This window comes from Helianthus annuus, chromosome 9 (assembly GCF_002127325.2).
Source record: "Helianthus annuus cultivar XRQ/B chromosome 9, HanXRQr2.0-SUNRISE, whole genome shotgun sequence".
Classification (NCBI taxonomy): domain Eukaryota; kingdom Viridiplantae; phylum Streptophyta; class Magnoliopsida; order Asterales; family Asteraceae; genus Helianthus; species Helianthus annuus.
Genome location: NC_035441.2, coordinates 175,536,847 through 175,551,660, shown reverse-complemented (window position 1 = coordinate 175,551,660; position 14,814 = coordinate 175,536,847). Strand labels below are relative to the sequence as shown.

At 35.4% G+C, this 14,814-nt stretch overlaps 1 protein-coding gene and 1 long non-coding RNA gene across 2 annotated transcripts; one reads left to right on the top strand and one right to left on the bottom strand.

The window, feature by feature from the left end:
- Nucleotides 1-434: 434 nt before the first annotated feature.
- LOC110874981 lies at nucleotides 435-1,684 on the top strand. The gene is made up of 2 exons (XR_002556405.2): nucleotides 435-785; nucleotides 1,401-1,684. It is a non-coding gene; the product is annotated as an uncharacterized LOC110874981 (long non-coding RNA).
- A 1,344-nt stretch (nucleotides 1,685-3,028) lies between these two features.
- Nucleotides 3,029-3,898, bottom strand: LOC110876802 (protein PHYTOCHROME KINASE SUBSTRATE 3-like). The gene has a single exon (XM_022124964.1). It carries the CDS (start codon nucleotides 3,896-3,898, stop codon nucleotides 3,029-3,031), a length of 870 nt encoding a protein of 289 aa, XP_021980656.1.
- Between the last annotated feature and the right edge of the window lie 10,916 nt (nucleotides 3,899-14,814).

The window sequence follows — 14,814 nt, the reverse complement described above, 5'->3', positions numbered from 1 at the left end:
TTTTACACCACAAGTTTGGTGAAAAAAAAAAGAAAAAAGAAAAAAAATTAAAAAACACCAAACTTGTGGTGTAAAAAACTACACCCCACGGAGCGCCGTTCGCCATGATTTTTTACGGCTGTGTTTATAATACACACATCTACTTGTAAAAAAAAAATCATGGCGAACGGCGCTCCGTGGGGTGTAGTTCTCGCGGTTCTTACAACTCGGGGTGGTTCTCATTCTAGCAGCCCCCTATATATATATATATATATATATATATATATATATATATAGGCTAATTATAAGGAGAAAACCCACTCCAGTTGACTAACCCCAAGAAACCCAATTGTGTGGACAGGAAGTAGCCACGTGTTTTTTGTAAGAGATTGGCTTGAGGGCATATTGGGAAATTTGCACTAGACAAGACAATAAATGCACCACTTGACATTTGATAGAAACATTGACACACACTTCTCTCTCTCTTTCGACACACACTTCTATCTCTCTTTCTCTCTCTCTGGATAACCATTTCTAGATCTAAGATCTTCATAATCAACCACCAATATTCTTCTTCTTATCAAAATCATTCATAATCAACCACCAAAACTATAGATCTACAAGTGTAACAACCTGGTGATGGTCGATGATCGATGTTGAAGATGATGTGATGGTGGTTCCAGATCCAGTTGAAGATGATCGATTTTGAAGATGATGTGATGGCGGTTCGATGTTGAAGATGACCCAAAAGATGATCGATGTTTAAACATGATGTTCCAGATCTAGAAGATCCTCCAGGTCCATAAGTATGTTTGTTTTTGGTTTTTTTTTTCAGATTTGCAATTTTTTTGCGTTTTGTAGTTCTTCATTTTTTTTGTATTTTGTAGATCTGCAACTTTTTCCTGGATATGTTGTTGTTTTTTTTTGTTTTTCTTGATCTGAATCCAAAAGATGATCCAGTTCAAAAGATCATCATCCAGATGCTCCAACTTTTTCTGGATATGTTTTTTTTTGTTCAAGAAGATGAATGTTTTTAATTTCTTGATCTATCAATTTTTTGTGTAAATTTTGTTCAAGAAAAAATGCATGTTATATTTTTCCGTGTCACATAAATAATGTACGTTTACATAAAATAAAGTGAATTGTTACACTTTTTCAGATTATTGTAAAAATAAAGTGTGTTGTTACATGCAACTTTTTTCTGGATATTTTTTTTTTGTTCAAGAAGATGAATGTTTTTAATTTCTTGATTGATCAATTTTTTGTGTTAAATTTGTTCAAGAAAAAATGCATGTTACATTTTTCCGTGTCACATAAATAATGTACGTTTACATAAAATAAAGTGCATTGTTACACTTTTTTAGATTATTGTAAAAATAAGTGTGTTGTTACATTTTTTTATGTTACAAAATGATAATCAGTTTCAGAGTTAACTAGGATCATACCAGGTCTTTTGAGGAACATCAACAACCTGCAAGTTGAACTGTTTACCCGTGAGCAAGAAATTCGGAAGAAGAAGAAGAAGGTTATATGGTTACTGATATTAGCGTTAGTGATTGGCAGCTTACTTGTTAGCATTGTTTGTTGTGATTAAGAAATAGATGGTACTTAGTTGGATTATCCTTGTTAGTATGTTAATGACATTTTCGGTAGTATGTACTTGTTGATGTTTGGTTGAATATGAGAATTTTCTATATTATGGATTTTTTGGTTTTGTTTTTAACATGTTACATTTTTTTCCCTGAGATTTATGTAGACTTTTGCTGTGTTGAATCTGAGAATTTTATATGTTATGAATTTTTTGGTTTTGTTTTTACCATGTTACATTTTATTTTTGTCTCAGATTTTTGTACATTTTTGCTGTATCCGTGTTACATTTTTTTTTTCACTGAGATTTTTGTACATTTTTGCTCTGTGTGTTTGATCATGTGCTTTTGTTGATGGTTGCTTGAATATCTTTTTTTTATGACAATGTTGTATATTAATTAAGAAAATTAGTATATAGAAAAATAATTCACCATTTTGACGAGCATTTTCGGAAATTTTCTTTATACCAACAAATTAATAACAATAAATGACTGTTATTAATGACAATAAATGTGGTGATTGTAGTTAGCAAGATTGAGTTAATAAAAAATAATCACAACATAAAAAGAATTTTGAGAGATGAAGGATGATGGGATGAAGAGAGAGAGAGAGAGAGAGAGAGAGAGAGAAATTGTTAAAAAAATGGATGTAATAATGGTCATGCAGACAACTAACAAAAGTTCCATTCTTCCAAGAAGAAAATTGTCACACATTATTCTCATTTTACCCCTTATGTGTACTATTACTGATTAGAATATTAAAAAGTAATATATATTACACTAAGGCCATCCGTAGTCATAAAGCCCCTTGTGGGGCGTTATGCGACACGTGTCGTGCCACGTCACACGGGGGGCTTTATGGGGCGTTATATCACTAGAGCCCGTAGTCATAAAGCCCCTACCCATTATTACCTATTTAATAATTTTCAATTTTATTAATTAATATAAAAAAGCTTGCTTGTTTCTGATTGGTCAAAGGTTTGTAAACCATCCCCATACCGCCGTGATTATTATCGCGCCTTTGAAAAATTTTTGGACATGGCGCCCTTCGTGGCGGTGTGCAGCGGCGCCATACGGCGCTATGGGGCTGCATACCGCCCCACTACGTATGCTCTAAAAGACATCACAACCATCCATCTTTTTTAATCAATGGTAGATCTTGGGTTTTCAGGGTTTAGTTAACTGGAGTGGGTTTTTGATTTATCCTTCCCCTATATATTAAATTCAATTATTTAATAATCTTAATATCAATTTACTTATTATTTATTATAGTTGAGTTAACATGAAATTGACACTTGAAATTTTGATGAAATCTTTTATTATAAGAGAATGCAATGTGATATTTAGAGGATTCTTTTATTAGTATTAGAAAATCCATTAAAAACACAACTTTATTAGATTACACAGATATTACAATTAAAATTTTTGATAGTAAGTACATACAAACGATCAATCAACTGTACCTAATATTTCGATTTAACTGACTCAACTACTTTGACAGATTTGAAATTCTTGCATCCCAACAAACCATTATCCAGTTTTCTCTGTGTTTTTTTGGGTCTCTCGATCTTATTCTTTCCACTAGTGTTATAAACCGAGTTTTTTTCATCATAACCGGAATAAACAGACGAATAATCCGCTGCACTTGCTGTGACAACACTCCATTCGATGCTAGCTTCACTCGGAGCATACTGAGTCGAGGGACTCATACAACTCGACTCAGACGGTTGCCACCCGGACCTCGATATGTTCTCTATCTCAAACAAATCAGAACTCGCCTCACTCGCCATATCATCACATATCACACTCTCTTTGCTCTTTGGAATGGCGTCCCACGTCAAAATCGACATTTTTCGCACTAGGTTTTTCGCTATATCGCCATTGTTTATTGTTCCAGACCCGAAAACCTCAATGGACATCCTCGGAAGCTCTTCGACGTTTTCTTTTTTATTTGACAAGATGTCCATGGTAGGGTTTATAACCGGGAATGCAAACTGGTCACCTTTTTTGATGCTTTGTTGGACATAAACTGATTTTCTAGTGTAACAAGGCCCTGTACACCCGTAGAACCACCGCTTACCGCCAGATGATGGCGGCTTTCTTTGTAGCAACGCCCCCTGGCTGTTATTCCAACTGCTTGCCTCCGAAGCGATACTTGGAGTTCTTGCTGTGAAAATGCTTGGTTTTACCCTGTGTAGATCCATGACCGACATGTCTTTGAAGTTCTCATGACTAGGATGATGATCAAACATGTTAGCGACACCTTCGATGGGTTTAAGGTAACACGAAAACGAAGCGACACGAAGATCAGTAAGGTTGTTTTCGGTTCCCATTATAAGAGGGTGGAAGGAAGTTATGAACAAAGTTATACAAGTAGAGAAAGAGAAACTGAAACGACTTACATCGTAGATTGATTGAGTATGTTTCTTTTAAAGGCAAAAAAGAAGCATTACATTAAAGCTAGAGTAATTATGGGTCCGGTTTATTAGTGATGGTATGATCATGTTTGTGGCTCAAGTTTTATTGTGTGGATATGTTATAAATGGTGGGGGGGTCTGAAATTAAATATATTCTCATAGAAGAATGGAATGAAAGGTGTTCGAGCGCAAGTGGATCCATCGAGGATTTATGGCTCGAGGCGTCGCATTGGACAGGACCACGAAGAGTAAGTGCAGTAGAGAATGTAGGTTTATTGATTAGTGGTGATCAAACATTCACGCGTAGTTGCATGTTGGTTGATTGATTGAAACGGATGAGTATGCTATGCACCACAACTAGTAGAGCGACAATTAATGATTGGCCAATAAGAACTTTTTATAATATCTTTTTTTGATTTAGGGTTTTAATTCTTGGATATATGATAAAGGTGGTTGTACATGAATATCTGTATATGGTATTCAAAAATTTTTACAAGCTACTATAAAATATTGATAGTTAATTCCTTAATCCATATGGGTCAAAGGTAGCGGGTAGTTTATGTAATTAGTTTAAAGTAGTATAGATAGGTAGTTATAAAGTTGAGGGGCTGAAGGTGACAAGACAGAAGTTTGTAACCGCCATACTAAAGGAAAAGATGTGTCCCTTAGACACACCTCTTGTTCGAATTCAGCCACAAGAAAAGGAGGGGACGCGACTCTTGGACAAGGAGACACACCTCTTCACAATCACTCTCATCCACAAGATCTAGAGACACACCTATTCACGAAGAGACATGTCTATTGGATCCAGGGGCGGACCCACATTGGTGTCACCGGGGTCCCCGGACACCAACCTTTTTAAAAAAAATAGTAGATTCGGTATATTAAACTGTATATGGACCCCATAAATACAATTAGGTGGACACCATAGAAATAAAAAGAAAGCTGGTGTAGTGGTAAATCTCCCTCTTTTGCACCAAGAGGTCATGGGTTCAATCTTTGATAAGCCCATTTTTCTTATTTTTTTAAAAAATCTAGTTCAAACCTCACTTTAACTCGACCCGAACGAGGACCGACCCGAAAATGGACCCCATTGAAATAAAATCCTGGGTCCGCAACTGATTGGATCGCACCTTTTAGATTATTATAAATAGGGTTAGATATTTCAATCGTACATACATACTCGTACATATTCACAATCATTATTCTTTCAATCAAGGTTAGTTTATGTTTATTCGTTCATTGTGATATTCATTGTTCTTTAAGATTCTGGGCAACAGTGGTATCAGAGCCAAAGGCTCGAATCGCAGACACGTTCTCAATTAGCGGAAATTAATATTCTAATCGAAGGCACGTTCTCAATTAGCGGAAATTGATATTCTAATCGAAGGTACATTCTCAATTAGCGAAAACTGAAATTCGAATCAGTGTTCTCAATTAGCAGAAATTGAAATCCAAATCCAGTCAGTTCCGAAGTTCGAAATCAGAAACGAAATTTTAAAGGAAAATTGTTGAGCAAGAAATTATGGCGGATTCAGGAGGAGGCTCTCCGTCAAATGCGGTAGTAATTAATGAGAGTGGTTCGTTCTCCCAGTTTCAGTGTCCTATCTTAAAATCTACAAACTATACGGTATGGGCAATCTGTATCAAAACCATACTTAGGGCAAACGGATTATGGGAAATGATAGAACCAAAGGAAAATACGCAAGCGGATGAAAAGAAGGATATGACGGCAACCGCTTACTTATATCAAGCACTACCGGAAGATATGATAATACAAGTTGCAAGTTGCAAGAGTGCAAAAGAAATTTGGGATGCATTAAAGGCAAGACACGTCGGTGCAGATCGAGTGCAGAAGGCACGTCTTCAAACACTCAAAACAGAGTTTGAGATGTAAAAAATGAAGGAGGAAGACACTATCGATTCATTCACTGCAAGACTAAATAGTATTGTCACGAGGGCAAGTAGTCTTGGATCAACTTTTGATCAACCGACTTTAGTACGGAAACTTCTAAGTTCTGTACCAAGAAGGTTCGTTCAAATTGTTGCAACCATTGAACAATTCGCTGATCTAGAAACAACGACGCTAGATGAAACAATCGGAAGATTGAAAGCCTACGAAGAAAGGACCAATCTGGTGGATGAAAACCTGGTAGACAATCAAGAGAAACTTATGTTTACACGACGCAACAAGAACTATGGTCATGGAAGGCGTTTTGGAAACCATGAACAAGGAAGGTTCAATTCATCACAAGGCAAGTGGCGTGATGAAAAGTTTAGACAAGAAGAAAGAGGCGGAAGTATCTCACGTGATGATTCCAAGAACAAGGACGAAGGTTATGATAGGAGGAATAGAAACCCTAGAGATCAAAATCGCTTCAAGAAAGATATGAGAGAAGTGGAGTGTTACAATTGCCATGAGTTTGGACATTATGCCTCTCAGTGCCCGAAAGCAAAACAAGCACAGGAGGAATCACACTTATTAGAAGAGGACGAGGAACCAACACTCTTGATGGCAATTACAGAAGATGAAAGTTCAGAAACAGAAAGTGATATGAAAAGAGAATTAGAATCTTGGAAGTTTGATATGCTCCAGGATTTTGAAATAAAGAAACAAGAGTTCGAGACTGAGATGAAAAACAGAGAAATACAGTTTAAAAGCCAAATACATGAAAGGGAAACATCATTTGCAGAAAAGATGAGCAAAGAAATTGAAAAGTTGAAGTCAGAAAGCATACAGTTAGAGACAAACAAGAGATGCAAGGGATGCGAAGAGATATCATCCAAGAACGGATTATCACCAGAAAACAACATTATCAAAGATGACAAATCAAATTGCAAGAACAGGAAACATGAAGCAGTTCGTGATATACCATCTAAAGACGAACCTGACATAGACATAGAAGATGACACGCATGTTAAAGATGGTGATATTCAAACGTGTGTAAACATCAAAGAATTTGCTCATGTTCAAAACAAAGTTCGTGTTGCAATTGTTGGAGAATCAGATCAAGAAGTCAAGCAAGTGACCGGTAGAAAACCGAAGTTTAAAGAAAAGGATCTTCTACAACAAGTTCGTGATAAAGATGGATAAGCACATGATGGCAATCCAGACATGGAGAAAAACCAAGGTGCAAGGAAAGAAATTCAAGTGGAAGATGAAGACTTCATTCTCTTCAAGAATGAAGATGCTAAAGCATGAAGATGTTGAAGGCATGGATTAAGAAATTAGGGGGGAATATTGATAGTTAATTCCTTAATCCATGTGGGTCAAAAGTAGCGGGTAGTTTATGTAATTAGTATAAAGTAGTATAGATAGGTAGTTATAAAGTTGAGGGGCTAAAGGTGACAAGACAGAAGTTTGTAACCGCCATACTAAAGGAAAAGATGTGTCCCTTGGACACACCTCTTGTTCGAATTCAGCCACAAGAAAAGGAGGGGACGCGACTCTTGGATAAGGAGACACACCTCTTCACAATCACTCTCATCCACAAGATCTAGAGACACACCTATTCACGAAGAGACATGTCTATTGGATCGCACCTTTTAGATTAGTATAAATAGGGTTAGATATTTCAATTGTACATACATACTCGTACATATTCACAATCATTATTCTTTCAATCAAGGTTAGTTTATGTTTATTCGTTCATTGTGATATTCATTGTTCTTTAAGATTCTGGGCAACATAAAATTGGGTATCCGCGATCCAACTTTATGATCGCAAATAACCTCGTCGCTAATTTGTTTTGCGACAGTTCCTTATAACGAAATTATTTCCGGTTCCGGTTGCAAGTGTTCGGAGTATTTAAAACATAAAATACATTTTAAATTTGACATAATCTAATGGTAGCAAGTGGTCGGAGTATTTAAAACGTAAACATACATTTTAAATTTAACGTAATCTAATGGTGAAAACCAAATTCAAAAAATATATATAAATCCCTATTCGACACAATGTTTGGTCATGATGTAAATGATTATAGTCTACCATAGTTCATGTAAATTCCTAGATATTATGAATACTTTTATGCAAACCCTCATAGTCTTACAATCAATCACAATCACAAACATTCTCTTTTGTTCCTTTCTAATTTTGTAGCATAGCCAAGAAAGACTCTTATTTACCTTTTTCCGGCCACAATCGTCGGATTCCAGTCACAATCATGAATCACCGGCACAACATTCAAATCTCGGTTACAAACTTGGAGATAACATTGGAGCACACAAAGCTCCTTTGCTCGATCACACATCACTCATTGGATCACTCTTTTTTGATTCATTGTTGATATCAGTTCACTCAATCATCGCCACCAAGGGTTTTCGTTTCTGAACCTTTTGCAATTGTATTTTTCACAATACTATTTGCAAACTTAGTATTCGTTAACCTAGTATTTGTTACCCTAGTTTTCACAAACACCCTAGTTTTCACAAACCTAGTTTTCGCAACCGAGTTTTCATAAAGCCTAGTAACAATGCTATGACAAATCTTACTGTTTTTACCCCACTATGAAGGCGCCTCACAACTCTTACAAGTTTGCCTTCATTCTTTCCTCAACAAACTAAGATTAAGGGAACACGATGATTGAGTCATTTCTCATTACAAACATTTTTTTGGTTACATTGATAACTTAATTCTATGTCCCCAGTCAGCACTTAGCAACTGGGTCTGACGCTGCTGCTGATTAATGTTGAAAGGTCGGTCAAAAACAAGTTTAAAATCAATTGCTAAGTACCTTTACTAGCAAGGGTAAGTAAGATGTCGAACCACGAGGAATTAGTGGGAAGTGTTAACGTTCATGTGTGTTTTCTTGATTAACTAAATTATAACTGATGTCTTTTGTTTTGATTGCAAGAATGATTTAAAAACAAGTTTGATTAATTGATTGTAAACAATTACAAGAAAAGGTAATCTACTCCTAGTTTCAAGTTTGAAAAAATACAATTGATCTAGTTCACTTAGTGTAAAGTCATTAAGGTTGACTATGTGTATGCTTAAACAAGTGATGGATATGGAACCGAACTTGACGGGTTCTATTCACACAAACATCAATTCGATAATTGTGAACATAAACCGATAAACGAATTAGCATAAAAAAGCTCATCTATTTAATCTCCAACAAAACAAAATGGTTTAAATGTAAAAGCAGAATTGAATTTTATCAAAACTTAAGAGCTTAACAAATTCAATCCCAAAAACCTAAGTTAAAACTATAATCAAAAGTATCTAACACAAACACTACACTCGAAGGAGATCACAGATGATTTTGCTGCTCGTCGGCATGCTTGAATCTTCACTGGTTGTTATTGGAAATCTTGAATTCATGAACTGTTGTGCTTGGAACGGGTTGGAATGCCTAAAATTGCCTCTAGGATGCTTAAAAGCTGCTAGGAGATGAATGATTATAAGAGGCTTGCGGTTTAAATAGGTTGCAAAACCCTAGTATTACAAGTTAAACCGTCATAGGGGCGTAAATAGCACCCTAGAGTGCATAATTTATGTCCCCACTTGACAAAATTCCAATATGTTCTCTAGTATACGCTCTTGAGTACGCCCTATTTCAGCCCGGGGTGTAAATTATGCCCGTGGGGGCGTAATTTACACCCACTTGGGTTTACTTCTCCTTTATTCATGTTTAGCTCACCGAAACAATCAAGATTCATATATTGTGGCTCTCGTAACTCATTTTCTAGCTTAAGAGATGCCCATTTGAAGTTTTGATTCTCTTCTGTCGATCATTTTTGCTCAGTTTTTTGCTTCCGGCTTCGGGTTTTCATCCAAACTCTTCACGAACACTCTCTACCTATGTTCACTTGAATATATTCCATCCTCTTTCCTTCCATATCTTTCTTACTCTCGTAATCGTAAAACTCCAGAAAAGCATCCTTTAAGCTCCATGTACCTTCAATTCATATCATTCTAAAAGTAAATTGATTTAATATGAATAAACACTTAGGAATACAAAATTACACATGTTAAAAACAAGTTAAACACTCACATTAGCTGCTTCCACCACTATAAATCTCAATTTTTCTCACATGGATCGCCAATGATGCCCATGTACATATGATTGGAATCTCGATAGTTTTAGTAGCCTGATGTTCTCATGTTCCGAGCACCACAACTCGTGAACTTTGGTTATCTCTTGAATGGGCCTATGCTTTGTACACCACTTCTCGGGAATACACGCTTAAAATACAACCTCTTAAGTTTCAAATGAAAAGAGATGAAACAACTCTTTCCTACTTAAGTCATGCACAAGGATATGCTAATTGTAAGACCCTTACATTTATTGAATATTTGATATAATATATAGTGCATTTTAAGCGTTATTTTTCAAAAACATTGATGAAACAACGTTTACATAAAGTTCAAATCCTTCAAACGATATTTACAAAGGTTTAAAAAATTCAAAAGATGATTATACAAGTTTTGTGACAAAAACGACTAATATAATAGCGGAAGCTTCGTTGATTTGTGTGTTCGGTTCTTTCATCGCATGATCGTCATCCGCATATTGGCGTTAATTACCTATAATCAAAACACTCAAACTTGCTAGTTATGAGAATTAAAACATGTTTATATGAATTCCCAAGGATCAAACAACAAACAACAACACAAATGCAGCCATTTTAAGCTGTCGCAGGGCGCGACAGGGCAAGACTAACTCGGTCGCGGGCCGCGAGCGTCGTCGCGTAGCACGACGGGTTTCTTCCTTGTTGTCGCGTGACGCGAGGATCCGGTTTCGACAGAAGGTTTCTAATGAAAACCTGCATTTATTCAGCTCAACTAGTTGTTATGAAAACTACCATAACTTACTCGTTATTGATCCGAATTGAGTCACGTTTCTTCCTACGTGATCGTAATTCAATCCTCTATAATATAAAAACAAAATCCAACATCTGAATGAACAAATTTCTTAAATTTAAGCACTCGGATTATAATAATTTCGACTTATTTTGACCCGTTTATGTTTTTAAACATCACTATTTTCAAAATAACTTTCATTTTTACACTAACATTACAACAATGAATATTTCCTATCCATAAGGCGTTAATCATAACTTTATGCGTCCGTTAGGGAATAAGTACGATACTTATTTGACCCATTCGACTACAACTAGTCGAACCTTCATTTTTACAATTTCCTTTCTATGGAATATTTGAAATTTTAGTCATACTCAACCTGAATTTTTGACTTTAGACCTGCATTTCCTATTATCGGATAAGAGTAGGAGTTGGGTAGAAAGTGGGTTTTTCCTAGAAAGTCTAGGAAGCAATCAGAATGAGACATGTGGCATTGAAGATTTTTAACTAGAAGGGCAATTGTGTACTTTCACATTCTATTTTTATTTTTGGAATTTATCTTCATTAACTAACTATCCATGTCCATATTTTGTAACCATTTTTCTCCATGATTTTCTGAAAAATTTGTTTTCGAAATCTAAACTAATCGCATATTCCATTATTCAGAAGATTACTGGAAATTATCAGCATGTTCTTGGTGCTGTGTTTTAACAGTTTACAGGGATAAAGTCAATTTTTTTATAGATCCCATAATATAAAGGTGGTTTTGTAATTGACAGATTACTGTTTTGTAATCTGCTTGCTGTTAAAACACAGCGTCAAGAAATCCTCCAGCATTACCAGCATGGATGGTAAAACACAGCGTATGAATCTGCTTGCTGTTAAAACACAACTGTATGAATCTGAATGCTAAAACATAACTGTATGAGTCTGCTTACTTCTAAAACACAACTGTATTAATTTGCTTGCTGTTAAAACACATCGTCAAGAAAACGGAGATGATACGAACATTATTTGAATGGTGATGATGAACTCGGAGATGGTGGAGATGGAGAAGTGTTTTAATTTGATCCGGTGCTCTCCATCCTTTCTAAAGTTATCTTCTTCCATGATTGTAGTTATTTTTTGTAGGGATTGGGGTTTTGAAGATGGGTTTAGAGAGAGAGGGGGAAAATCGCTTGAAATTAGGGACTTGGTTTGACTGACGGTTATCTAATCGATTTAAAACACGATATATTGACAAAATTGCCCCTAGTCATTTAAAACAATGAATTAAATAAACTAAAAAGTTACAAGATTGCCATTGACTTCATCTTAACCATTAAACACACCCATTGGATGACCCAGATCGCTTTCTAGACTTTCTAGGGAAAACACACTTTCCGCAGTATCCCTACTCATCGGATAATGCATATTATGACTTTTTACCCATAGCCGGGTATGGTTTTAGAGTCATTTAGTATGAAACCTTTCCGGTTTGCATCAAGACTCACAATTGACCCATTCGGTCTTTTTAGCGATGTCCATCGCTTTTATACAACCAAAATATCATAACTTTAGTTGTTTTGACCCGTTTGGTTTTACTAGCGAAGTCCATCGCTTTTGTGCTACCAAACATTTGTTATTCGAGTCATTTTGACCCGATTGTCCAATATAGTGAAATCCATCACTTTATATATACATCCTAAATTATCGTTAGACTTTAATTAATCCGTTTGGTTTATTCATACGGAATCCACTGTTTTTAATGTTAACCAAACTTCATAACATTTCACTTATCATTTATCGTAAATAAACATAAGAACATTAATGACAATCTACGAAGCATATAGCCGCGTACCTTTCAAAGCTTTCCATTTAGACGATTATCCGCCCCGCCTTGATTACTTGAGGATCCACCCAAATTGCCTATAGAATTCAATTCGTACATATCGCTTAGAACTCATATTTAAATATTCGACACACAATGCTTCTAGCTAATCAACTAAGTGATTCTTTCATATTTCTCACTTAATTCAAGTTCATTTAAGCATTTTGTCGAACATCTTGTGGGCGAAATTAGTATACTAATATAACAAGTTCATGATAAGTATTTTTAAGCATGTTAATTCATCATATTCTAAATTAGATGTCTCATATACATAAAGAACATCTAGAATTGTGTACTAACCATCAAATAACATCAATTTATCACTATCATCCAAGTGTTCATCCTTTTACTCAAAAACCCATATAATACACATATGATAATTCATTAATTCAATAAATTATGACACAAAATCACTAAATTCTTATCTAGTTCCTAGACTTGTAGTCACATCAATTATGCATAACATCAAACTTTCATTCAAGAATTTAAATTATGAGAATTCATAACCATTCAAAACATCATCAAATATCAGAATTAGGCATACGTTGTGATTCCCTATGTATAGTAATCACTTAATTGACTTGGATTTGATCTTTAATCAACTTCCTTCTTTGATTTTTGAGAGAAATTAATGATTAGGGTTTTAGATAATGGGTTCTCTGCTTCCCTGTGGTTTTAGTCGAATACAGAACACACACAAGTGTGTGTTTTGTATTTATCCTTTGTTTTAAAACAATTAGTTTCAAGTATGTCAAAATTAGTCCTTCTAGTTTTAAGATATATAAAATGGTTAAAATCCCTTGATTCCCCATCTTTCGATAACATAATTTTAACTAGGTTAGTTATTCCTAGTTTTATTTTTCACTATTTTATTATTAATATTATTATTATTATACATGTATACACACATATATAATTTTAATATTTTCGGGGTGTTACACTAATGACTTAACCAACATTGGCAAGCCAGTTCAGGATAAGGATCTTGTTCTTTATGCGATCTTTAATCTTCACAAGGAGAACTCTAGTCTCAAAACTAGTTTACTTGTTCGCTCATATCCTCCGGCATTCAATGAGCTTTATTGTCTTCTAAGTGATCATGACTACATGGTAAGAAAGCCTCCACAATAAGCTACAATTAATGCCTTTCTTGCTATTACATCTTCTTAGTCGCCACAACCACTTTCGACTCTTCAAAAAATGGCTTCTCAGCAAACTCACAACAGATATTTAAAATTCTCCACATTCTCCTTGGGCTTTTTACAGTGCTCGCCCTCCCAACTATCGGGGTGGCTTTACAAGAGGATGAGGATCCTATCGTGGTGCTTACAACAACAACAACAACAACATAGTTCATGGTCACAATAATATCCGCAATCAATTCTCTTAGGCATCCGCACAAAATACAGTGTATGGAACTTGCAACAGATGTGGAAAGGGTCAACTATCTGCGACCATCCACATGCCAACTATGTAGATCTACCATCTCAACCATGTTCCTTAACATGCTCCACATGGTACCCAAATATAGGAGCCAATTGCCATGTCACATCGGATTTGGAAAGTCTTGACAATTCAACATCATATCATGGTAATGATTTTCTTAATGTTGATAATGGTAAAGTTCTTCTTATTCTTCATATTGGTCCTTCCCAAATTCATTACTCACGCAAATTCTTTAACGTATATGATGTTCTACATGTTCCAGAATTTAAAAAGAATCTTTTATTTGTCCAAAATTTTTGCTTAGATAACAATTTATTTGAATTTCACTATTTTTTGTTGTTTTGAAGAATGAGTCTACACGCATTATCCTCCTCATTGGTCCCAATGAGCATGGTCTTTACACACTTCGCCTTTCTCATCTTCACACCAGCTTTAAGATTGCATTCTATACTACACGAGTGTATTCTACCATTTGGCACAGGAGGGTTGGTCATCCACATAGCACTATCCATTTCATGTACTATTTGTTACTTGAGGAAATATGCCAAGTTACATTTATCTAATTCCAATTTTTGTAGTTTAGGTTACTTTGATTTAATATACTGTGACATTTGGGATCATACGCATGTGTTGACCTCTGGTGGTCACCGATAATTCATGCTTTGTGTTGATCATTTTTCCTATTACATGTCGAGTTTTTACTTTAAC